The 24,125-nt window shown below is 40.2% G+C and overlaps 1 protein-coding gene across 2 annotated transcripts in view; it reads right to left on the bottom strand.

Moving 5' to 3' along the window:
• Positions 1 to 6,774: 6,774 nt before the first annotated feature.
• The window catches only part of LOC115075395 (dual oxidase maturation factor 1-like), a 50,966-nt gene continuing 33,615 nt past the window's right edge, over positions 6,775 to 24,125 (bottom strand). For both annotated transcript variants that reach the window (XM_029575741.1, XM_029575742.1), the window contains 6 exons: positions 19,185 to 19,357; positions 17,450 to 17,507; positions 15,801 to 15,935; positions 14,658 to 14,871; positions 12,639 to 12,853; positions 6,775 to 9,129 (listed from right to left, as the gene is read on the bottom strand). In XM_029575741.1, coding sequence (XP_029431601.1) covers positions 8,945 to 9,129; positions 12,639 to 12,853; positions 14,658 to 14,871; positions 15,801 to 15,935; positions 17,450 to 17,507; positions 19,185 to 19,331 — 954 coding nt within the window. In that variant the 5' untranslated portion in view covers positions 19,332 to 19,357 and the 3' untranslated portion in view covers positions 6,775 to 8,944. The remainder of the gene's footprint in view (positions 9,130 to 12,638; positions 12,854 to 14,657; positions 14,872 to 15,800; positions 15,936 to 17,449; positions 17,508 to 19,184; positions 19,358 to 24,125) is intronic.

Genomic DNA, 24,125 nt, shown 5'->3' with positions numbered 1-24,125 from the left:
GTGCTCTCGTTACCTGCAAGGACGGTAATTTTCAAACTGGCACGCGGGCAGACATTGGTGCACGTAAGTCGGCCTGCGCCCAGGGACGTGGCCATTTTATAGCATAAGCATGCATATGTGTGCATGTTATAAAATATCCTGGCCGCACACACATTTGTGCCAAATCTTAAGTGGGCGCACCTGTATGCACAAATGCTACTTGCACCGCGTAAATCGGGGGATTTTAAAAGGGATGTGCACTGACACTATTCCCAGTTTTACCAGTTCATCCAGTTAAGAGGTAGATCCTCCAAACCCCCCTAGTTTAATAGCCTTCACTCCCCTAGTTATCTCCGAACCTTAAAACCTGCAGATCTGTGTATATTTTTTTTAACTTACACATCATCCATAGCAGAAGTAAAGTTACGCGGTAGGGAGCTTTGGCGCGCACCAAACTGGATAAGTATTTATGCGCACGTCTCAAGTTCACGCCCCGACACACCCATGCCTCACCCAGACCACACCCTTGCCCTGCCCCTTTTTGAACATTTTCGAGACGTGCGCACTGTGGGGGACACACATGTATTCGGGCGGCTTTTTAAAATACGTTCAGCCGTACACGAGCCCTACTTATTCGCACATCCCCTAATTAACGTGTGTGCTGGGCTTTTAAAATTCACCTTTAAAAATACAAAAGTAATCTCTAAGCCAGGTATAACATGTAAAACAATCAAACTGAACAATAAAATTTAAAAACAAACTAAAAATCAGACAAATAAAAACCATGGACGCAGCACATGTAAATACATCTTATGCATAGTCAAGTTGGTACCTGAGGACCAGGTTGAGAACCACTTAGCTACAACACTTCTGGATTCCTCTCCCTTAACTGCCAGCAGAATTATGCCTTGTTCAGGTTCATCCCTATAGCTTTTCTCATTGAAATGTCAATGAATGGATGATGCTTGCTACCTATCTCTTTTAATAAAATGTGCCTCCTTTGATTTATCAAAGTATTAAAGTATCTTAAGCTTAATGCAGTTAACATGCATTAAACTCTCCTCTAATCTTCATTGACTAATACATTAGTTCACAGTAATGTTAATGCAGAATTAATGTGGATTAACATGATGAAAATATTAATGAGCTATGTTGCATGGAAATATTTGCAAAGCAGTTCACTAATATTAAAATGGGATTAAGTCAAAGATAAATTGCAGGAAAGTAACAACCCAGGAAGTATTTTTTCAAAATCAGCCTATGAGTTATCCCTGCAATATATGCTTCATTCCCTAAAGCAGGCCAAGCTGACTCTTGTGAGGCACATCATGTGACAGAATTAAGCCAAACAACTTGCAACATAAATTTCACATTTTTCCTAATTAAGCACACCCTAGACCCGGGGTGAGCAAACAAACCTATGGTTCCCCATCCATCCATGCAATTGGTCTGTGGTCCCCCCCAACACAAGTTTAATGGCATCTCTCAGATATATATATAAACACACACACATACAATAAATAGTATGCATGTATATTTTACATGCGAAATTAAGTAGGACTTGCTTGCGTTCAACCCAATTTATGCACAGAAGTTGGTATATTTTAAAACACCCAGTTCACCCAGACCTTCCACCCAGCCAATAGTACACAATAAACAAGTCTGATATCAATTATGCAAGATAATTAGCAGGAGTTAAATTATGCAAGTAAGCTGCCAATTGTACAAACATGTCTTATAATATAACAACTTAAGCATGTAACTGTTGACTCCACCTTGGAACAGCCCTAGACTGCACCTTTTTTCCATGAGTATATGTGTGCATGAAACTGAAAGTACGTGTACTTTCGATGTTTATAAAATAGCAATTATGAGAATACAAGCTACTTACATGCACATATGCTAATTTTATGTATGTAAGGGCTTTGAAAATTCACACCATAGTAAAGAAGCTCAATGTTTGTTAAACTGAAATCTGCCATTGTGACTACAAAGGTTCAGATATTTCTAATGCTATTACTACACACAAAAGAAAAAGAAATAGATATTAAAATATATCAATAAATAAATATTTAAAAATGTGTGATAAGATATTACAAAAAAATGCTCAAAACATAAGAAATAAAAAATAAACCACTAGGACTAAAATTGAAATGAATACATATTTAAAAATAATGCAAATATAAAAATGGCAATACAAAATAAATCAAGAAACCCCCAGCACCACTCCCAACTCCACAATATATCCAGTATAGATGTTATTGAAATTATTTTCTTGTAAATTCTTATTTATTATTGCAATAAGCTTTTACGCTACAATGTCTTAAACTAATTTTTGAAAAGAAAGATTTTTTTTCAGCACAAATTTTTAAAGGAGAAAGTGGAACCTTTCATAAATGTTCTGGTGACATTACTTCCTTGTAATGTATCAAGTGTTTTAATCATGAACAATCCACCTCCATCCTTAATATTTTTTAAATTTTATATGAAATGTGCGCTGTGATTATTAAAAAAAAAACCTCCTGTTTTTTAAGGAATTTTTTAAAGTGTTTCAATTGTTCTCAGAGCGTAAGACAGGCAGTTTACATCCATATAACAGCCGAAACCAACTTATCTTGAAGGTGTCATTGTCCACCCGTTATTATCCACCCGACTAGGCCTTGTTTCTGACCTGAACGGGGTCTTTCCTCAGGGGATGTATATGTTTTACTATATAGTCAGAAATTACATATCTTTCAAGCTGTTTCTTCCAATTGCACCATATGGACTGCTTTACGCCGATCCATCAAGCAGATTCCTCTTTCATTCACCCTCGCTTGAATTCCAGCGTTCTTTTAACCTGCTGCCAGCGTCTTTCAAATGTGGTGTCTCCGCCGTATGTTCTTACCCAACACTCTTTGTAAAGAACATCTTTTCTAAATTTGTTTGAGCAATAATGCTTCTGCTATTCCTCCGTCTCAAAAGAGCAAGAACTTATGCTCACCAAACACTCGCTGATTTCTCTGACACACCTGTGGGAATTAAATGCCTCTCCCCTACATTCAAAACAAACTAATCATTCGTTACCTAGGTATCTCTACCGACGTGCATTAGATCAATGAATTCCAGTCCAACTCTTCGTTTAGACCTAGTGGTGCCTGTGTCTTCAATGTAAAAATCCAAAAGGATTCCCGACAATTTAATATATTCAGACGATTGCCTCCCCGTGGTGCCTCCTTCACATGATCTATAATTTTCCACTGTAAATCACTGAATGCATGATGTACCTGTAAACAATGAGATACTATGGGAGCCTTAATGGACTGTGTATTTATCCGAGATTTATGCTCATTTAACCTCGTTTTCCTACTCTGGGTTGTTCTGCCTATATAGACCAGTGAACACGGGCAGATAATGGCATATACCACATATTGTGAATCACAGTTTGTTTTAAACTTTCGGAATACTTTGTAATTTGTCACAGGATTCACCCAGTTGTCACCCTCAAAATAAATTTATTTATTTATTTGCTTTTATTTATTTGCTTTTATATACCGACATTCATTGGAGTACATCACATCGGTTCACATTACACATATCAACAAATAATTTAAAACAAAAATAAAATATATAAAATTTACGAGAATATATAAGAAGTGAGATATATATTCTTATATATTTTGTTTTAAATTATTTGTTGATATGTGTCACTTTTTATGTATTGCCTTTTTATATTTGTATTATTTTAAAATTTGTATTCATTTCAATTTTTGTCCCTGTGGTTTATTTTTTATTTTTGAAGATTTTGTCGAAACATGGCCATGTCGGATGTATTGGATCCATCACTGTTCTAATTTTACATTTCATTTTTATTGTAATTATACTTTTATTTCTATTAAATGTGTAATATTTTATCACATTTTAAATATTTCTTTATTATCTATTTATTTCTTTTTCTTGTGTGCCACTCTTATTTTCCTATTTATTTGTGTGGTTCATCTACCTCTCTATTTGTCTTTATTACTACAGCCAAAACCAGCTAAAAGAGAAACCTCATTGTTTAAAGGACAAAAGATATTTTATTAATAATAATAACAATAATTGTATTTTTTCACTTATCAACAGTAAATGAGTTTTAAACCATATTACCATTTCATAAAATGAAAATATTACAGATAAGCACAATTTAAAATAACAAAAACAAAAAACAAAGCCATACCCAAAACTTTTATTACTGGATTAATATATTTTAGAAAATGTCACTGTATCATTACAATATTGTTGAAATAACTTCAAGTATTAAAGTTAAAAATTACAGTAAAAATGAAATAAAAAAAAAAAAAAAAAAGAAGACTTCATTCTTTTTGGTTGTTTTTAAAATTATTTTTTTAGGTAATAAATTAAATCCTTCAACATACCAGTTCAGCACATTCAGAGCCTGTGTCAGGGGCTCATGTGGTTGTACCACCAGGCCCTGATGAATCGCAGCAGTATGTCACTGATAAAAGTGCCAAAATTATTGAGAAAATACAGACATTCAGGAGATTGTGTCACTGCTTCTCGTGCAGTTTGCAATATCCTTTTTCCATGCACACTACAAGAAAGTACAGTACATTTTCAAAGCCCAGCAGTGCTATGCCTAAGCGAGGTTCAGGGGACAAAGTTTCTGCCCACAGAAACTGGCACTAGTTTTCAACGAGTATTAAAGTTCTCCAGCTCCATCCAGTTGGATGGCTAAACAGCGCACTAGCTGGAGGATTTTTCATTTCACTATAGTGAAATGATTCACCAGGGGGAAAAAAAGGGGCGGAGCGATAGTGAGCAGGTGGCTGCATCGCAGCATGCATTTTCGTCCACCGCGGTTTTAGGCACGCTGCACACTATTGCCCCCATAGCGCCAATGAAATAACTATAGCTATTTCCCGCGATAATGTAGGCGATAATGTGCGATACATTATCGCCCGCAGTGCTACGGGCCCCTAAATTTCCTTAGCCCCTGCCCAAACCCCTCCCCTTTCCCTAATTTGCATTTTCAACTCACGATGCGGTGGTTATCGCTTGCGTTAGGCACCAAAATACTTGATGCAGAAATGTATGGAAGAATTAGATATTATAGACGCTGCACAGCTAACAAATATCAAAAATGACCATCATACTAGGCTTCCTCGTAAGGGCTTTCGCCTATTCAACTCGGCCTTATAAATAATCATAGGTCATATTGTTGGGCCTTATAAATAATCATAGGTCATATTGTTGGGTCATCAGCACTGCGATTATCGTTATGGCTTAAGACTGACAATTTTCATTCACATATCGAAGTGTTTAAGATAAGTTGAAATTTCACATGATGGATTTGCACAAAGCATAATATGATTTTGGGCTGAACACAGCCTATGACTTTGCGAGTTTTAATTGCATAAGAAAAATATTTAAAAAATTAGTTTCAACAATATGACCTATGATTATTTATAAGGCCGAGTTGAATAGGCAAAAGCCCTTACGAGGAAGCCTAGTATGATGGTCATTTTTGATATTTGTTAGCTGTGCAGCGTCTATAATATCCTGTTTAAGGTGAAGAGCACTGGGTTATTTTTACTACCGGTTTATTCCCAATACTTTTCGTCCATAATTTTAAGTCCTACTCTATTGAATCTGTGGAAGAATTAGATGCCAGACGCAGAAAAAGTATTGATAGTTTTTACAGCTATGTATGCCACCATGCAGCCCCCAATCCTCCATCAATATCTTTCAGCAAAATGATCCTTGTTGAAAGCTGTTGGAGGTTTTGGGGCTGTGTGGTAGTGCCCATAGCAAAAAGAACTATCAACTTCTACCCACTTTTTTTTTTTTAGAGTTTTAGTTAACGTTAAGGTGTGGGTTAACACTCCAATTCTTCAGAATCAATAAAATCTGATGTCTAACATATTAACAATTAGCTAAGAGTGCCCAATGGCAAGGTCATGCCCCTAAACAGCCCACTTTTTTGGACACTTACATTTAGTAAACTAACTCAGAGATGTTTCATTTTTATCTTTGAAAAAGTATTAGACATCACTGTCTTCCCTTTGCAATTTTAGGCCTAGATTTATCAAAATGCACTAAATATCACATGTGATAGGAAAAGGGGTGTGTTTTATGGTAATAGGATGTTTATTGCAAAGTGCGCTATCTTAGCACTTTGCAAAGGTATTACTGCATACTGTGATAACATTTTTGCACTAAGTACCACAATTGTTGTAATTCCTGAGAGAGAGAGAGAGAGAGAGAGAGAGAGACTGAGACTAGCTATAAAGCCCTCATACTAGGTAGGTATTTATACCTCTATAGGAGGCCCACCTAGCTACTCGAGGTGAGGTTTATGTATTAGTGTAGGGGTTTGGGGCCACTTTGACATGCAGAATGCGACATACGAACAGAACAGTGCTCTCTTGTGAAGCTTTCATGACCTTCAGAGTGAGGAAACTCACCCAACGATGAGATTTGTGCAATGTTCTCTCAACCTAGCTTGACGAGGAGGTGGGCCTCCTATAGAGGTATAAACACCTATCTAGTATGAGGGCCTTATAGCTAGTCTCTCTCTGTCTCTCTCTCTTCACCCTAGCAGCTTAAAATTCTGAAAACTTTATTTGCGAAAAGATCACAAAGTGTGTTAAAGCCATATCGCACAGCTTAACACAAATGAAAAAGGTATAGTTAAAATCCACATTAAAGCTGTGCGATATGGCTTCACAAAGCCAGCCCACTTGGCCAGAAATCCTGCCCCAAACTCCTCCCCTTTTCCTAATTTGCATCGCATTATGGTGTTTTTGCATGCATTAAAGGTGTTTTCGCATGCATTAAAGATGCTTTTCGCATGCAAAAACGCCATATAGCACTTTGATAAATGACCCACTTAGGCACCTTACTGCTACACAAACTTTGAAAATTTAAACTGACCATTCCCTGCAAAAGAAAGAGGAATTTGCATTTCTGTAAGACATTTCATTCAAACAAGTTCTCAACGTGCTTACAAAATCATTGAACTTCAAGGGCGCCATCTTCAGAGCAGATCTGTATGCACAATGGCTTTCACAGTGCATGGTGGCCTCCAAGAGGGAGCAGCAGAAATTCTATTAAATTTGTCCACAGCTGTGTGAGGATTATTATTTGCAGGGTTAGGAACAGCACCCAAAAAGTCCCAGAAGCTCTGCTGATTGCCGGAACGATTGCACCACCCCTTTGCCATTTGGAGGATGCAATTGGAAGAAACCTGTATGACTCAAAAAACAATGCAAACAGACTTCATGATTTCTGGTGCATGTTTCTAATGCATTATGTAACAGACTGATGATGTACATGGATGATGTACATGGAATAACGAATGCTTCACCATGTAAACAGTATAACTTGCCACAGGGAGCTCAGTCGACTAACTGACACTGACTTCCACTGTGCCTTTCCCACAGTTTTGTATTCAGTTCCATAATATGCTAGATTCCAATAGAGATTTTGTTTGCCAGTAAATGCATTCAAGTCCAGTATACTGTATTATTGGAAAGTCATAATACTATATTACTGTGGCTAAAAAAAAATATCTTTCTACATTCATGTAAAAATAACTGAAAAGACAGTAAACCTTAGAAAACCATGGCAGTGATTATCAACATTCTTACTCACTGATCTATGGTCATATTTCACTAGAAGATTCACCTATTTGGTATAATATTGCAAGAAAATAAGTTTATCCTACTTCTGAATATATTTTAGAGCTCTATGCTCACTTTCTACATACTGCTAGCAATTAAGAATAAATGCTGGGTGTTGCCTATTGCAGTGTTCCTGTGCTTGGGTTTGCAGATGATGAAAGGAAGCTGTTTATGACGGTTCGTACTGTAAAGCACTACACTTGCCAGAGAACCTAGGAATGGTGGGATAACTGTAACGCTCGTCATGTCATGCACAGGACCCTTCTTCTGAAAATGAAAACCTTCCCATTGATTTTATTCCAATTTTTAAATAACATACTACTGGAAAGCTGATGTCTAATAAAACCATCCATGTGCACATAGTATATGACGCTGGGAACTCACTGCTGCAGAACCAGAACGTTAAAACCTTAAAGATCCACCAAAGCCTCTCCACAGTTAGTACCTACACGAGCAAAGTCCTGCAAGTCTTGACCATTCATGGACTCTTTATTAGTTTCACGTCCATTGAGTAATAGGGCACTGAGCCTTTAAGTAGGCCCAAACGTTGCATTCTGTTCCTGCAGGTGAGCTTGTAAACAAAGAAAAACTCGTATCTTCTGCTGTGGCACCAAGGCGTCCATAAACTGCGGTCAACTAAGAGGGGGGTGGGGGGTGAGCGACACGGCAGTGGGAAAAGCGTGGCCTAGGCATGCTTGGGGAAAAGTAGCAAGGAGTTCTGGTGATTTCAACCAATGCTTTGGTGCACATATTCCTCATTTGTCAATGCCAGGTATTAAGTAGCATTGATGTGAGTAGCATTACAGGCCAAACACTGGACTTCGCCTGTAGGTAATGCCCATTGATGTTCAGCCAGTGCAATACTGTAATTGTATCATTTGCCTGTTGGTCTTGCTATAGCCTGTAATGACTCCCTAGTGGTACAACTAATTGCAGCAGAGAAAAGGAGGTCTCCTTCTGACTGATCAGTAGAGCTTCTCCGCTGCTGTTTCTAGTCCTGGCTAGAATATTTTTCTCCACAAGGCCAGGCATGGTTTGTATTCTTATTGTTAAGAGTCACATCAATGAACACAAGAAATTTAGCAAGTGGAGGCAGCCTGCCCATGTTCAGGCCACTCTGAAGACAGTTAGGACCCAACATACACCAGAGAAACACTGTGCAAAGAGCTAAGACTTGTAAAAATGATAACTTTTCACTGGGAAATAAAATCCAGAAGTTCTTCTGACACAGGTGAATCCTGTGCTAGTTTTATGTTGCACTGTGTTAGTAGGGCACCATCCAAGGGTCCTACTGAGAAAAATCAGGACATTCTGCGTAAAGCCATGCAGGGAGAATCAACATCCTCTGAGCTGCTGTTATCTGTTTTATAATTCTCACAGCTGTCGTACTCATCGTTCTCAGTCAAGTTAAACAACCATTTCATTGTCTTTGGTTTGATGCGATACATTAAAATCAGGAACACTCCGATCAAGACGCAAAGCAAGCCTGCAAAGATAAATAAGCATTTTAAATGACTGCAAACTGATGAAATCATTACACTTATACAGGCTGAGATGTGAAAGTCAATTAAGAACTCTTTTAAAAAAGAAAAAAAAACAGCACCTGCCACCATGCGCCTTACGCTTTTGAAAATTCATAAAGGCACACAGTAATATCCATCCCCGTATCTATTAAAAAGCCTATTCTTATTTCTTTTATTTTTCAGTTTTATACAGCAGATTTACATAGAGTGGATACTAGGAAAGCTTAAGCATGTAAAAAGGTAAGTTTGAATTGATGAGAATAAGTGAAAAAGTATCTTGAACACTAGGAGGTCAATATTCAAAGGCTCTGTCCAGCTAACATTTGGAGTTAGTCGGACAAACGTCCAAGCTTTGAATATCTTCCCCCCACCGAGTAGATAAGAGGCAGTATGGAGGACGTGCCAGGTGCGGGGCTAAACTTTAACCAGTGAGCCTACATATTGAGTGCTAACTAAAGTTAGACACGGAAGTCTGGCCAGAAAAATACTGTAGTTGTCCTGAAGTTTTCCAGATGAAGTTATGCATGTAACTTTAGCCAAATCTATTCAGTAACAGACTTAATCTGCTGAATATCCAGATTAAGTTGCTTGCATAATTTTATACAGATAATTTACCCATCGTGCCAGCTCTCTGAATATTGAACTCCAGGAAGAAAATTATTGCTGCTGTTACTGACATTCTTTAAGGAGCTTTCCTGCCATTTTGTTGAAAACATAGATCAGATCCATTTGGAAAGTGTCAAACAAATATCAGACACAACAGTGTACGGCTGACTCCCTCTTTGTGAGATCATTTAGGACAACAGAGCACATATGGACCCTTAGTGATTCTAGGAGTGTGAAGGTAGGAGGCTCTGTTAGTCTTGCTATTTAAAATTGTCACCACAGAGAGGTTTGATTATGATGAGTGATATTCATGGATGCCCTATCTCAATAGAATAGCAGAAAAGGTACACAGAAAGGCAACAAAACAGGCTAAGGGGATGGAAGAGCTCCGTTATGAAGAAAGGTTAAACAGCTTGGAGAAAAGCCAATTGAGATAGAGGTTTATAAAATCATAGATGGGTTGATACAGGTACATAGGAAACAGTTAGTTACCCTTTCAAATACTAGGACTAGGGGGCATTCTTTGAAACTAACAGGTGGTTGATGTAAAACTAATTGGAGAAAGTATTTCACTCAACACCCAATCAAACTGTGGAATCTGTTGCCGGAGGATGTGGTCAATGCAATAAGCATAGCTGGGTTTAAAAAGGATTTGGACAAGTTCCTGGAAGAAAAGTCCATAAACTGTTTCTAAGCAGTTTATGGACTGAGAAACCCACCACTTGTCACTAGGAGTGGGCAACAAAGAAATTGAATCTACTTTTTGGGATTAGCCACTGTTGGAGACTGGATGTTGGGCATGATGGAGCTTCTTATGTTTTTGATAACTGGCAGTCTAGCAGCAAAACCCTTTATCGTTATACGTCTCTTGAATATTATATTTGTATATGTGCTATATAATGAATGTACATATGTGTTGGGTTGAAAGGGTACCAGAAATACAGACTGGAGGTGTAATTCGGCTGGACTACAAGGTCTTCTTCAGGGTTCCTTTAACATTGGACAGACCCGGGGCCTAACTCCTCTTCCACTAGGAACTCTCGGGGGGAATTCCAGCCATGCTCATCATGGGTTGCCATTTGTTATTCTATATTTTATTTATTTAGGGTCTTGAAGCCTGCCTTTCCAAGAAACTCAAGGTGGTGGACATTAAAATAAATAAAAATGATGCCATCGGATTGAGGAGTTTCAGTTCAGGATCTACAATTCTGGCTTGCAGTCTAATCTTAAACACAGAACTTGCTTTAGCACGACAACATTGCTGTAAAGCCATTTTCAATGTATTTATTTTAGGCAGGAAGGTTAGATTTATATTTTATGCACCCTGGAGTATGTCTAGAAGATCTCCTACAATAAAGAATATTAGCTGTAGGATCATTTCTTTTCTCAGTCACAGCTTGTTTAATGCCACAGGAACATTTTTTGTTTATTCTCAGGTTATGCATCCAAGAAGAATGCGTGGTGTGTCTAGTCGGGGGAAAAAAAGCTTACTGCTCACTCAGCGGCAGAGCACTAGGGCTAGGGATGCTGCACGACAGCATTCACAGCCCCTGGGGGGGGGGAGGTAATCTCGGCCTCTTTTCAAGAGGGGCAGCTCGTGGTCAGATTTAGGACGCACACGACAGCGAGCTGCAGTCTGAAGCCTCTCGTCACTGCAACGGTTGGGCTCGATGAAGTCAGAGGGGCATAAATATGAGGGAAACCCTGGGTAGTTGCAAATGAAGGCTCAGGGCTCAATGCTTCCTTTAGAAGCCTGAAAAGGAGCAGGAGGAAACTGCTGGACCAAGACAAAAAAAGATTAAATGATAAAAAAAAGAAACCTCTGATCCAAGGATTTACATATTTTTATATCTCCCTTCATCCAGGGATGTTGCTCAAGAGATTAATACCAGCAGGATACACCCAATCAGCAAAAGCCAGTTTTCTCTTCATTTCATGACTGGTGTATGGAGCTTGGAAGATTGATTGACATGGAGCTCTTATTTGCCAAAGCTTGGAGCAATCTGAAATCAGCGCATAGATCATGGACCCCCATATTAAGATTTTTGGAAACTTATAAGACAGTGTAGTTTAAATACATTTGCAAGCACTCTCTGGGGTAATGGATCTTTGTTAATTTTACTCATGGAGGGGATGGGCAGGGAGGATATCCTTCTTTTGATATGGTACCAGAGACTTGTTTATTGTACACTGTGGGTACATGGTATACTTGATACTCTATAAAGCATGTGACAGTCCTACCCTAATAGTACTTGATCGGTAATTATGATTATTTATATTATTGATAATAATTGGTATTGCAGAGTTATGTTTATGGATAATGCTGGAAATGAATGCTTCATGCTTTGTGTTGAAAAATCAATAAAACAAAATAGCCAATATTGAAAATGGTGTTTAGCCAGATAATTCCTATGTATCTAGCAAAGTGGTGCCACTGAATATCTGGCTAGGGTCAGCGGAGCCACTTAGCCGGATGTCACTTATTCACCTAAGTATTTAGCCAGTATGTCATGGGCAGGGAATGGGCATAACGGGGAGGAGCTGAGTTAGCCTGATAAGGTATCCAGCTAACTCCAATATTCAGAGTTACCTAGATAATTTGCCTGGCTAACTCTGGTTGGGCCACTCTGCTGAATCTACCCAGCTATCTTAAAGCTAACCAGATACGTTTATCCAGCTAACTTGCCGAGCCGCATAGCGGCTGAATATGAACCTGTTAGTTTCACAAAAAAATAAAGAAACCTACTTGTGCAAATCTCCCTTCAGAATTTAAACTTTCAAATCTAAACATTTCTGGACTCCAGGATAAGGGCAGCCACTGCTGCAAGGAGATTCAAGCCGCAGAAGCCACCCGCCCTGTACTAACTTGTTCCTAGGCTCAGCCAGAATGATCCTCCAAAAACAGTGCTCAGGGTGAGCGATCCAAACTTGATGCTGCACATCGTAGCGTGTCTCACGGTGCCAAAGGATAGGAGTGAGAAGGCCATGAATGCAGCAGTAATCAGGATCATGTAGGCACCGTACTCCACAGTCTGCATGCAGAAGAGGACGTTGGAGATGAGCCAGGTGCAGAACGCGAGCCTGAAAGGCAAAGAAAGTCCAAAGTGAGTCTGAGGAAGAAGGGAAAGGAAGCATCAAATAAATGATTCCAGACTGGTGCAGGCCCAAAGGCTTAGCTTCTATTGGGCCCTAGCATCAAACCTTTAACAATATATTTCATTTTGTAAACATGAAATCTTTGGGTTGTAGATGTGTGACTGTCCTATGGTAACCAGTCCTCCCTTTCTCACTTCCTTCATGTCAGTTAAACTGAATAAGAAACTGTTTTGCCAGCTGATGACATCATCAGTGGGAATAATCCATTTTTTTCCCTAAGACTTCAAGAGTAAAACAGAGACAGGACCCTTGCTCTGACCCAGCATGGCACATGTTATGCTCTTAATGTTCTTAATTTACAAATATGTGCAAGTGTGTTGGGGGTCAATCATTTCTTCCTCTCAGGTGTTTTAAAGGAGGTTTAAGTAGACATTTGGGACCATGGCAATCGCTATGGTTATTACTACTAATTAACTGGGGTTTTTTCTTGTAATCTTTTTGGTTTACCTTTCCAAGCTTTCACAGCAAAGAGAAAGAGAAACCAAACCAGTGCCCATCTGAATATTCAAGTGTATAATTAATTGTCAGAGGACTGGGCTAGCGCTTCCATTAGGCAAACTAGGTGGTTGCCAAAATCTGGGGAGGGGGGGGGGCCAGGAATATCCCGCCAGCATGAGACCTAGAGAGGCTTTGTTCTAGAGCCAACACCGCTGCAGAAGAGAGCGCTGTGCGGGAGCCATTGGTCAGCCCCTGTCACATGGCCATCGGCACCATCTTGTGCTCCTACCATGTGACAGGGGCTGACCAATGGCACCGGTAGCCCCTGTGACATAGTAGGTCAAAGGCTATCAGCGCCATTTTGATCGAGGCAGGCCAGACAGCCCGATGGCACGGAGGGAGAAATCACTTGCGGTACCCCGCTGGACCACCAGGGATGTCAGTAAGTCTTGGGGAGGGATCGGGATGGTGGGGGGGGGGTGTTGTATTTAATGTATTAAAGTGAATTTTAATGCTTGGGGTGGGGTTTTTTTTAGCTTCGTTTCCCGCGTCGTTTTTTGGGCCGATTTCTTTTTTCCCTATTTAGTTTTTGTTCGTTTTTCCAAAAAACTAACTGAGGAAAAACAAACTTTACCCTGAAGCGTACGACTCAAAAAATGACCCGGTAGAAAAAAATGAAGCTCATCTTTACTTACGTGCAATAAGACTCAGTTTTATGCATGTGATGCTCTTCAAAAACAGCCCAAACATACACATAAAAAAGTATGCGTGGAACACAATTTTGTTTATTCTAAAGCAGGCATTCTGAGGGGGCGGGGGAACGTAATTTGGGTTTGGGTTCTGGATTTATGCACACTCTTTCAATTTTCAAAAAGTATGCATATAAATTCAAACATGTATGCTGTGCTCGGTTCAACACACACCCATGAATTGTCGAATTGGATTTATTTGCATAAATCCGTTTTGAAAATTCAAGCTAAGGTCTGCGGTAAAAATGACCTGCAGACTTTAGCCTGTTTGAAAATCCCCTTATTATATACTATGTGTCAGGGTCTGCCATCAGCGGACACTAATGCAAAGAGTAATGCTTACGATGCCCAGCGCTTGGTTGGATCATGATCATTTTAGTTTTGCAGGCATCTACATTTCAGTTTTATATTTAAATCTGATCTGTAAATTTCATTTAGCTTTATAATTGACCAAAATGGCTGCAGTTGAATGGTTCATTATTTATTTTCATATTACATCATCATCTCAGCTCAAGATAAACACAGTGAGTGATGTCTCTTACCACATCAGGGCTGACGTATAATATGCACAGACTCGGTACTGACTTTGTAAAGTGCAAGGACTCTTGCCAGTGAATTTTTCTGCCACATACAAAATTGGATTTGGAAGACCATTCTCCAGACTTTCATAATAATCATGATCTACGAGTTTTGTTAATTCCCAATGAAATTGCTCATTGTAATCGATTGTCTCGTTCTTCTGAACCACAGGGTTTCCTAAAAGGAAAACATGTTTTTCATTAAAAAGGACATTGCTAACCCTGATAGATCTACAGATCACATTAGACCTTTCAACACGCCGTGGCATTCAAATGGAAAGCCCTCATTCTAAGCCTTGTCAATACTTTCTCCCAGTATTTGCCCTCTTAGATTCAAGCTGCAACACTCTCATACAGAAAACAAATCAGAAAACAAGTTGCAGGTAATACAGAACCTTTTTGGCGATGGCTTATCTGTTCACAAAGTACATTATCACATAACAAAATGAATGTTAATGAGATACTCCAGGTCAAAAAAGTATTTTGCTTTTTTTCTACTTTGAGGTTGGAATGTGCCATTAATTGAAGTGGCGATTGCTTGGTTAGATCATCTCCCCTCAGATTTCCAGCACTGAAGAAGAGAACGTAAAGATGCAGTCAGCAGAATAGGTTGTGTCTGTTAGTGACAGCACCAAGGGTGCATGTGCCGGCTCGATGCTACACACTTATTTGGCTTGTTTGAAATGAAGGAATTGTGGACTTGGGGGCCAGATGTACTAAAGGATTCCCCCTCCCCCCCCATTTTGAGTCTGGAGAAGAAAGCTTTACCACTTAGTGTAGCAACTGATGCAAGTGGCTGAGAAAAGTATATAACGCCGCCATTTTAGCAATAACCCTTTTGCAGCCCATCCTTTCCCCGTCATCATTCTTGAAGCTGACAGCCGTAGGACCCTGTAATTATGGGCAGGATTTAAACCTTTTCCGTAGATCTTTCTACAGAGCACACGCATACTTTTGTCTTCCTACTCAGCAGCAAATATCCAACAGTTTGCAGACACAAGGAGGTGAAGAATCCCAATGGTGTAGCTCTTAAAGAGCTGGGTGCCCAAACCGTATGGGATACATACAGTATTCTACCTTTACAAATGCCAGTTTTGAAGGCTTTACCTTTCAATGTGATATTGATCCCTTTTAGCCCAACCCACAATCCAATGTCCACATTCACGATGGCATTGCTGAAGGCTTTGTAAGTGGTGTTGGCTGAGATATAGCCGACCTCCCAATCGCTGGTGAAGTTTACAGCTGACAATATTAAAAGAAAAGAAATATATTACAAACAGGAAGGTGAAGCCCTAACAAAGTGCCATTAACCCTAAAGCAGGAAAAGTAGATCAACTAATGCATCTATAGTCAAAGGAAAATGTTTTTTTTAATTTCTGATATATTCACTGCCTTCAATGCATATATGTTTGCTCAGTAGGTCAATTTATAGTTACCTATATGAAAAGCAGGAATATAATAACTAAAATGCAACAGCTATCTCATGGATATATGAATATAAAACTTAAAAGGACAAAATTAATGGGATTTATTGTCAACATTTTGCAAGACAGATTGTAATACTATTACAGGATCACTAAAACATAAGCAATTGCAGTGCACCCAAAAGGCCAGATGTAGTAAAGGTGCCCGCCCATTGTGTCTATGGGGAAAAGGCCCTTGTATGTTATGTAATCTTTCTTCTTGCCAGACTGGAATCTTAACGTCTTGTGAACATCTTCTCTTCTGGAAGGTAGAGGATACTATGGGATAGCAGATCAACACCAGTTTTAGGAACTTTAGCAAAGAGAGCACTCTGACAAGAAAAGGGATCCTTCTAAATTAGGAAACAAGAAATAAACGTGGTCTAAAATAATCTTTAAAAAAATATATGATAAACTGAAACTAAGAAAGCATTTTTCTAGTTTTACTTTCTTTCTTGTTTCTGGCAGATGGCATAACAGCGAGGAATTGGAAGAGACATTGCTCTTTGGGGAAAGAGATGGTGTGTGATTTTAAGATAAAGAACAATCTGAATAGCTGACCATTGTTTATCAACTTATATTGAATGCAATTCCACAGTTGCATAAATAAATATTCTGACCCTTCTAAACCTCTCAGGTTGTGAATGTTGTTCTGTCTACTTTCAACAACCAACGGCTCCTCTAAGCATCTGTCTGAGCATTTGCAAATGAAGATATTGTAATTCATGCTTACAAAGCAGGGGAAGGCTATAAATGTTTCCAGTTAGCAATTTAAACTGTCAGAAACACTTACAAAACAGAAACATATAATTTAACCAGGGTGTCTAAACGTTTGCATACAACTGTATGTAGAAATACAGCCTGCTCTGTATATGACAATACATGATACAGTGTGATGGTGGATAACTGAGGGACAGCAAACAGAAAATCGGCAGATAGGTGAAGTGAAATGACTTTACATTAATTATCCAGACTGGATTACTCAAATGTCCTGCATTTGTCAGGGCAATGCCACATATTCGGATAAATAAATTGCAACTTTTTGCTCTGTCCTGCATCAAAAGCTGATCCCGGTCCAATGGATTTCAGTGAGAATTTCCACGTCCCTCACTCTCAATACACACTTGCCAAAAGTTTGAGATATGGCTGCCACAAATGTCCACATGGCCCCTGAAAAATGGTAGCTATTGGGAAGCTTTATTCTCTATACAAATTATGACAGGGCCAAAATACAATGGGCATTTCAGGAAAACCAGTTAAGATGATCGAACTTAGGAAATGATACACACTCACCAAGAATCACTGCACCAATGAAGAGGCTTGTGAAAACCCTCAAAAGCCAAAATGGCCTCTGTAGGAAGAAAATGATACCATGTCAATTCATTGTTCAGTTTTTTTTTTAGTTGTTCTTTTTTTATACAACAAAGTTGAACATAACAGAAAGGCACACTGGAGTATTCCTAAACCTGTTCATGGAAGAGAGTCAGTCCTAATAGGATTTAGAGTCAGAATAGGGACTAGGACAGTTCACATAAAATAAAAATCAGCATACACTCCATTTTAGCTGGCTTTTTCACAGATACAAGTACACATGCTGTCATACACAGCACATACTTTTAGCCACACCGTTTGAAAAGAAGTTTTTATTTGGATGAACACACATCTATCCAGGTGAAAACTTTTGGAAATTGTCTCTGAATGATGATTTACAGACAGTCAAAGAAATATGAGGAAGTTTAGCCAGAGGGAGACAAGCATGAGGACCAATATCTGGGAGCAACCTGGACCCTTAAACAAATACTGTGGGATTCTCCTTCCACTTCTAACTCACCCCACTTCTTTTTCTCCCATTTCCTTCCCATCTCCTGCTCGCTCTGTCTCGCTCCTCACTTCTTTTCCTTTATGAATGGTTTATTATGTGCTATGCTGTATTTTACTTTTAATACTCTGATTGTTGAATGTTTGGTGAGCTTTCAATAAAAGAGCATTAAGCAAAAACACAAATTTCTGAAACCCTGAAGTTTAAAAAAAAAAAAAAAATGCCAAGAGTTCTCACTTTGATTGATTCAAAATAGCAACCTAGTAAATGACAGCAGATAAAGACCAAACTGGCCCATCCAGTCTACCCAGCAAGGTGTTTAGGGTCACAACTGCCGCTCTGTGCAGGTTACCCCAGTGCTTCATTTCCACCCTCTTGCCACTCTCTGTGTTTTAACCCATGTCCCTTTGAATTTTGTCACCATTTTTGTCTTCACTGCCTCCTTTGGGAGAGCATTCCAGACATCCACCATCCTTTCAATGAAAAATTATTTCCCATTATTGCTCCTGAGTCTAAGATCTCACAGCTAAATTTGAGCCAGACATGAGGAAAAAAAAAAAACCTGAGAAAAATATCTGAGGTGGAAACTTTTGTGGGTGTTTTCTATCCTTGTCTCAAAAGCTCTTGAACTGATTTTTTTTTTTCAGAAATTTAAGGGATGATTGCAAAATGTTCTTTGATACAATGTGCAAAAAAATATACATGTTAGGGAAATGTGTGAGACTCATGAAAGTTCTGTTATGATCAAACAGCTCCATATCCAGGAGGATCAGCTGCGACGGTCTGGGTTCTGACCCATTCCATGCAGGAAGATGTAGTTCGGGGTTTGAGCGCTTGCAACAGGGTAAAACTTGGATTGGACCAGCTGGTCCTCCCTGGACATTGAGCCATACAGTCATCCTCATTAATATCAATAGTCTAATTACAGTATCGCTGCCATACTACATTAATGATAAGGATTTCCACTGGGCTTCATGGGACAAAAAAACCAAACAAACCGGAAACCTTTTCACTTCATTTCGTTTCGGCATTTCATCACAGGCTAGGTTATTTTAGCCCGTGCAATAACAAGTTTAGCAAGTGCCAAAACTCAGCAACAACAACAACAACAACAACTGATTCAGATGGGAAACGGCACAAAATGAGACAAATGCTGTTGAAAAGCACATCCTTTCCCGGCCATGCCATACAGGAAAGAAGCACACCCACCGCCTTGCCTCGAATCCCAGGCAGGATGATGATGAAGGTGCAGGCAAGAGCCAGAAATATGATGATGACTTCAATGCTTTGCGTGTCAAAAATGAAGGGTGTCCTTTTCTGAGGGAAAAAGGGGAAAACGCCATCTTGCACAGTCATTTTGCAATGTGGAAGTGAGAAGTAACCTAAAAAAAAAACAAAACATAACAAAACAAAAAAAATAAAAATCACACACACACTTCAGAAACAGAAACCATGACATCAACCTTCTTACATCGTTAAGATGTTGTCCTTTTCAAGGGTGTAACAGTATCCCTTACGCTTCAGAAAAGAACTCACTGTCTAATTTAGATCGCATGAAATTTGGAGGGCATATTGACAGTATAATTTGTTAATTACTCCCTTACGGCATAGTTAGTATGAGGCAAGGACTACATGGCCAAAAGTTACTGCTGGTTAATATGCCTACAAATGTATACTGGAACAAGATTCAAGTGGGCACTGATTTGATTTGATTTTTTACTGAGGTACCTATGTGCTAGCCCAAATCTTTCAAAAGAGAGGCCCTTTCTGTCATTATAGAGGGAGAAAAGGAGATTTATTCTTATTGGGGGTCGATTCATCACTGCTATTTTCAGCCCGCACTTGGCAAACAGCACCAGGTATTCTGGTTTTCTTGATCAGCAAGTGTTGCAAAAGGATTCAATTAGAGGATGTTAGGGGCTGGAGCAGTGACAAAGTTAGTTTTTTTGCCACCCTAGACATTGTTGGTGCTGCCCCCTCCCCCCCCCCCCCCCCCCCCCCGAAGGTCAGGAAATAGGGAGTCAAAGCTCTAAGGTACAACCCCACAGTTTCCTGTGGCAGAAATCAGAACGTTCTGAAGCATAATGCAAATACTTCCATTTTTTGTGTTACAGTATAAAAATATCTTTTTAACCTTGCTTGCATCCCTGGAATTTATTTTGTTTTTATTGCATGAGGAAAAGGGATCTCAAGTAGCACAAGAAAGACATCTCGGAACTGGAAAACATAGAAACATGGAAATGATGGCAGAAAAGAACCAAATGGTCCATCCAGCCTGCCCAACAAGCTTATGGTAGCACCAGTGGCGCCGTACAAGTCTCCCCCATAATGGTAGCATCTGCCGCCCCGTACAAGTCACCTCCATATTTAGTTTCCCACACTGTCAAAGTCAGGGCCCCTGTTGGTTGCTGTGTGAGTCCAATTCCCCATTACCTTTTGCCATTGAAGCAGAGAGCAATGCTGGAGATGCATCACAAGTCTAAGGCTTATTGGTTAAGGGTAGTAACAGCCACATCAGCAAGTTAACCCCATGCTTATTTGTTTTCCCAGACCATAAAATTCCTTGTTGGTTGTTGTCCGAAACAAAATTCTCCTTTTCCTCTTTTCCCCCTGCTTTTAAAGCAGAGAGCAATGTTGGAGTTGCATGAACAGTGTGAAGGATTATTGATTAAGGGTAGTAACCGCCCCACCAGCAAGTTACCCCCATGCACTCTTTTTCTCATTTGCATCCACTAGCCTTTAGGGATCCACAGTGTTTATCCCATACCCCTTTGAATTCTTTGACTGTTTTTGTCTTCACCACCTCCTCCAGAAGGGCATCCATCCCCATCTCCTTCTCATTGAAGAAATATTTCCTGACGTTGGTTCTGAGTCAGAGGGTGAGAGGACAAGGGATGAGGAAAGGAGAGAGAGAGAGGCCTAGCGATTGGAGAGAGGAGAGTGAGAAGAAGAGAGGATGGGGGATGGGGAGAACTAGGAATCTGGGATACAGGGAGAAAGAGGATCAGAGGATGGAGGATCTGGGATTAAGGGATTCCAGAATCTGGGAGCAAAGAGAGGGGTATCTGGGAAGGAAGGGAGGTTCAAGGAGGGAGAGAGGACTTTAATTCCAGGGAGGGAGCAGAAGGAGGGAGGTGTCCCTGCTGTACTCCAGTTCTGTCTCCCCTTGCATCCCCTAACTTCTCATCCAATCAGGTACATACACACATATACCCAGAACTAATCCCTTCTTTCACACACACACACACACACACACCTCCCCTTCCCCTATTCCCCTCTCTCTCTCTCTCACACACACACACACACACACCTCCCCTTCCCCCCATTCCCCTCTCTCTCTCACACACACACACACCTCCCATTCCCCTCTCTCTCTCTCACACACACCTCCCATTCCCCCATTCCCCTCTCTCTCTCTCTCACACACACACACACACACACACACAACTCCCCTTCCCCCATTCCCCTCTCTCTCTCTCTCTCACACACACACACAACTCCCCTTCCCCCATTCCCCTCTCTCTCTCTCTCACACACACAACTCCCCTTCCCCCTTCCCCTCTCTCTCTCACACACACACAACTCCCCTTCCCCATTCCCCTCTCTCTCTCTCTCACACACACACCTCCCCTTCCCCCATTCCCCTCGCTCTCTCTCTCACACACACACACACCTCCCCTTCCCCCATTCCCCTCTCTCTCTCACACACACACACACACACACAACTCCCCTTCCCCCTTCTTTCTCTCTCTCACACACACACACACACACACCCCCTAGCCAATCCCCTCTCATCTCCCAGACCTTCTTCTCACTGCCCAGTAAACTCCCACTCAGCCTCTCCTAACCTCCCCAGATTAATCCCCCCTTTGCTATCTGCTCCCGGCCCCTCCTGACCCCTGCAGCTGGATAAGGAAGTAGAGAGCTGTTCTTTGCTGAGTGAGACTCAACACAGTAGGAAGGCAGCAATTCTTCAGCCAACCTGCTGCCCCCAGATTATTTTTTATCCTAGGCACACACCTAGTTTGCCTATTGAGAAATCCAGGCCTGGGCTGGGTAATTTGGAACACCAGGTGAAAAGAAAAGCGGGGCACTCAGGAGGCAACAGTGACACAATAGATGCTCCACTAATGCCCTCCACTCTCCGGCCCACCAGGGAGAGGTAAGTTATTCACACACTAACTTGGCATTTATTCACCTCTCAGAGGTCTCCACCCCAAATATATTTGTTCCAGCTCAGAGCAGGAGGAGCCTTTTGGGCCTCCCTTTTTTTGCCTCTTTTCCCATGCCAAATCTGTCTCATGCATATTTATGTGGCTATTCTGAAAACCCAATTGATTAGGTGTGCCTCCTGGACTGCATTATGAAATATATAGGAGCAGCAAAGTCATTCTTTATGGGTTTTTTAAAATCTAAATTCATACATAATTCAGTAATTTAATTCTGAAAAATTGAGGTCTACCCTTTTCTAGAGAACCTTTTCTGAAAAGAAGATGAATTTCACACTAAAATATGTTGATTGCTCTGCAATTAGCCTTCTATGCTCCACAGCCTCTTTCTGTTGGCCGGACACCCCCATTTGCAGTTATGAATAAATTCATGGGGTGCCTTGACAATTTTGGGTTAGCAGATGACTTTATGTAAAGTTGATATACCTTTGCCTTGTGCATCCGAAAATTATAAATATGCACTAGTTCAATAAATCAACCACAATTTTAATTCCAGAAATGGACTTAAACCCATCAAGCAATCTTATGATTTAATTCTAGACAAAGGCAATTTATAATCCCCTATGCACTACATGTACTTAGTTTTAGCTCTTAATTCCACCTTGAACAAAGAATTGTGGTAGCCATGTTAGTCCACTTGGAGATCTAGAGCTAAATGTTAAACAAGTTGCAGGCAATACCTTTTTATTAGAACAACTTAATATATCTGTGATGAACTTTTGAGAATTATCTTCTCTTCATCAGATTAGTAAAGAAGCAGCTCAGTCACAGTGGGTTTAAATAGTACAGAGTCTTCTAGGTTTTAGGCTGCCTGAATATCCTAGTATAGCTCAAATAAAGGGAAAGGAAGAGGCAGAGAGAGAAGGGTTGACAGAAGAGGTGAGACAGTAACATTTTACAGGCAAAAGGGCCTATATCCTTCCAAGAGAGGGCTATCACCCAAACATTATCTCCAAGAAAATTGCATGCTCCCTAAAAACATCCAGGGAAAAGCTACTGCAATACAAGGAACCGTGGAACAGGTACTACTTGTAGTGGGGATGTGCATTTATTTGGAAATGACATGAAAATAATGCAAGACCTGTTTCACCGTGTGTCATTTCAAAATTAAACCCCAACAAAATTTGTCAGATTTTTCTTTTTGAAATGCAGCCTCTACTCAGTCTCCCACCACCAACAGCCCTCCACCTTCCAGCTGCTGCTGAAATAAAAAAAAGATTAAAATTGCCATCTCAGGGCCTTCCCCTATCCCTCGATTCATCCATGGCTCCACCTGTGAGTCACAAGAGGTCAAAATGGAACCCAGTTGCTCCTACCCCGTTGGGTCACATTTTCAAAATGGCACCAATCAGCCCCAATACCAGTGCTATTCTGTTGTACAGCCATATGTTATACAACAAAATGGGGTTAAGCTCAGGTCCCTGTGGATGAATTACTGAAAAAAAAAAATTCTCTGCTCCCCCAGTTGTAGTCTTCTGTCAACCACCTAACCTAAACCAAAGGTTTATAAGGAATAAGCACCAAATAGAAGAAGATAGTACAAAATCCTGCAACCAGAATTGAAAAATCCTTGATCCAGAGAGAAAGCTGCAACCTAAGGAATAATCCGCTCTTGAAATAGCTATGTAAACCTCAAAGCCACTTGCTGAAATTACAGAAAAATGAACCAACCTCACTCAATCAATAATGACTCATGGTTATAATCATAGACCCTACTATATCTGTCTCATAATTCAGATCTATTCTGTTTTTTACATTTTTTTTTATTTGAGGATGTGAGGGGACCCCTGAACTGGGGCCACGTCTGGAGGTTTGGTACTTGGAGAGGATTTGGGTAGGGGAGCTCTGTGATGTCTCTGTGGGAAGATCAAGAAGAGGGAAATGGTATTGAGCTGCAGGAGCAATGAACTGCCACTAGATG

Source organism: Rhinatrema bivittatum, chromosome 13 (genome assembly GCF_901001135.1).
Source record: "Rhinatrema bivittatum chromosome 13, aRhiBiv1.1, whole genome shotgun sequence".
Taxonomy (NCBI): Eukaryota; Metazoa; Chordata; class Amphibia; order Gymnophiona; family Rhinatrematidae; genus Rhinatrema; species Rhinatrema bivittatum.
Note: the sequence above shows the minus strand (reverse complement) of the source record. Positions and strands in the feature narration are given on the sequence as shown.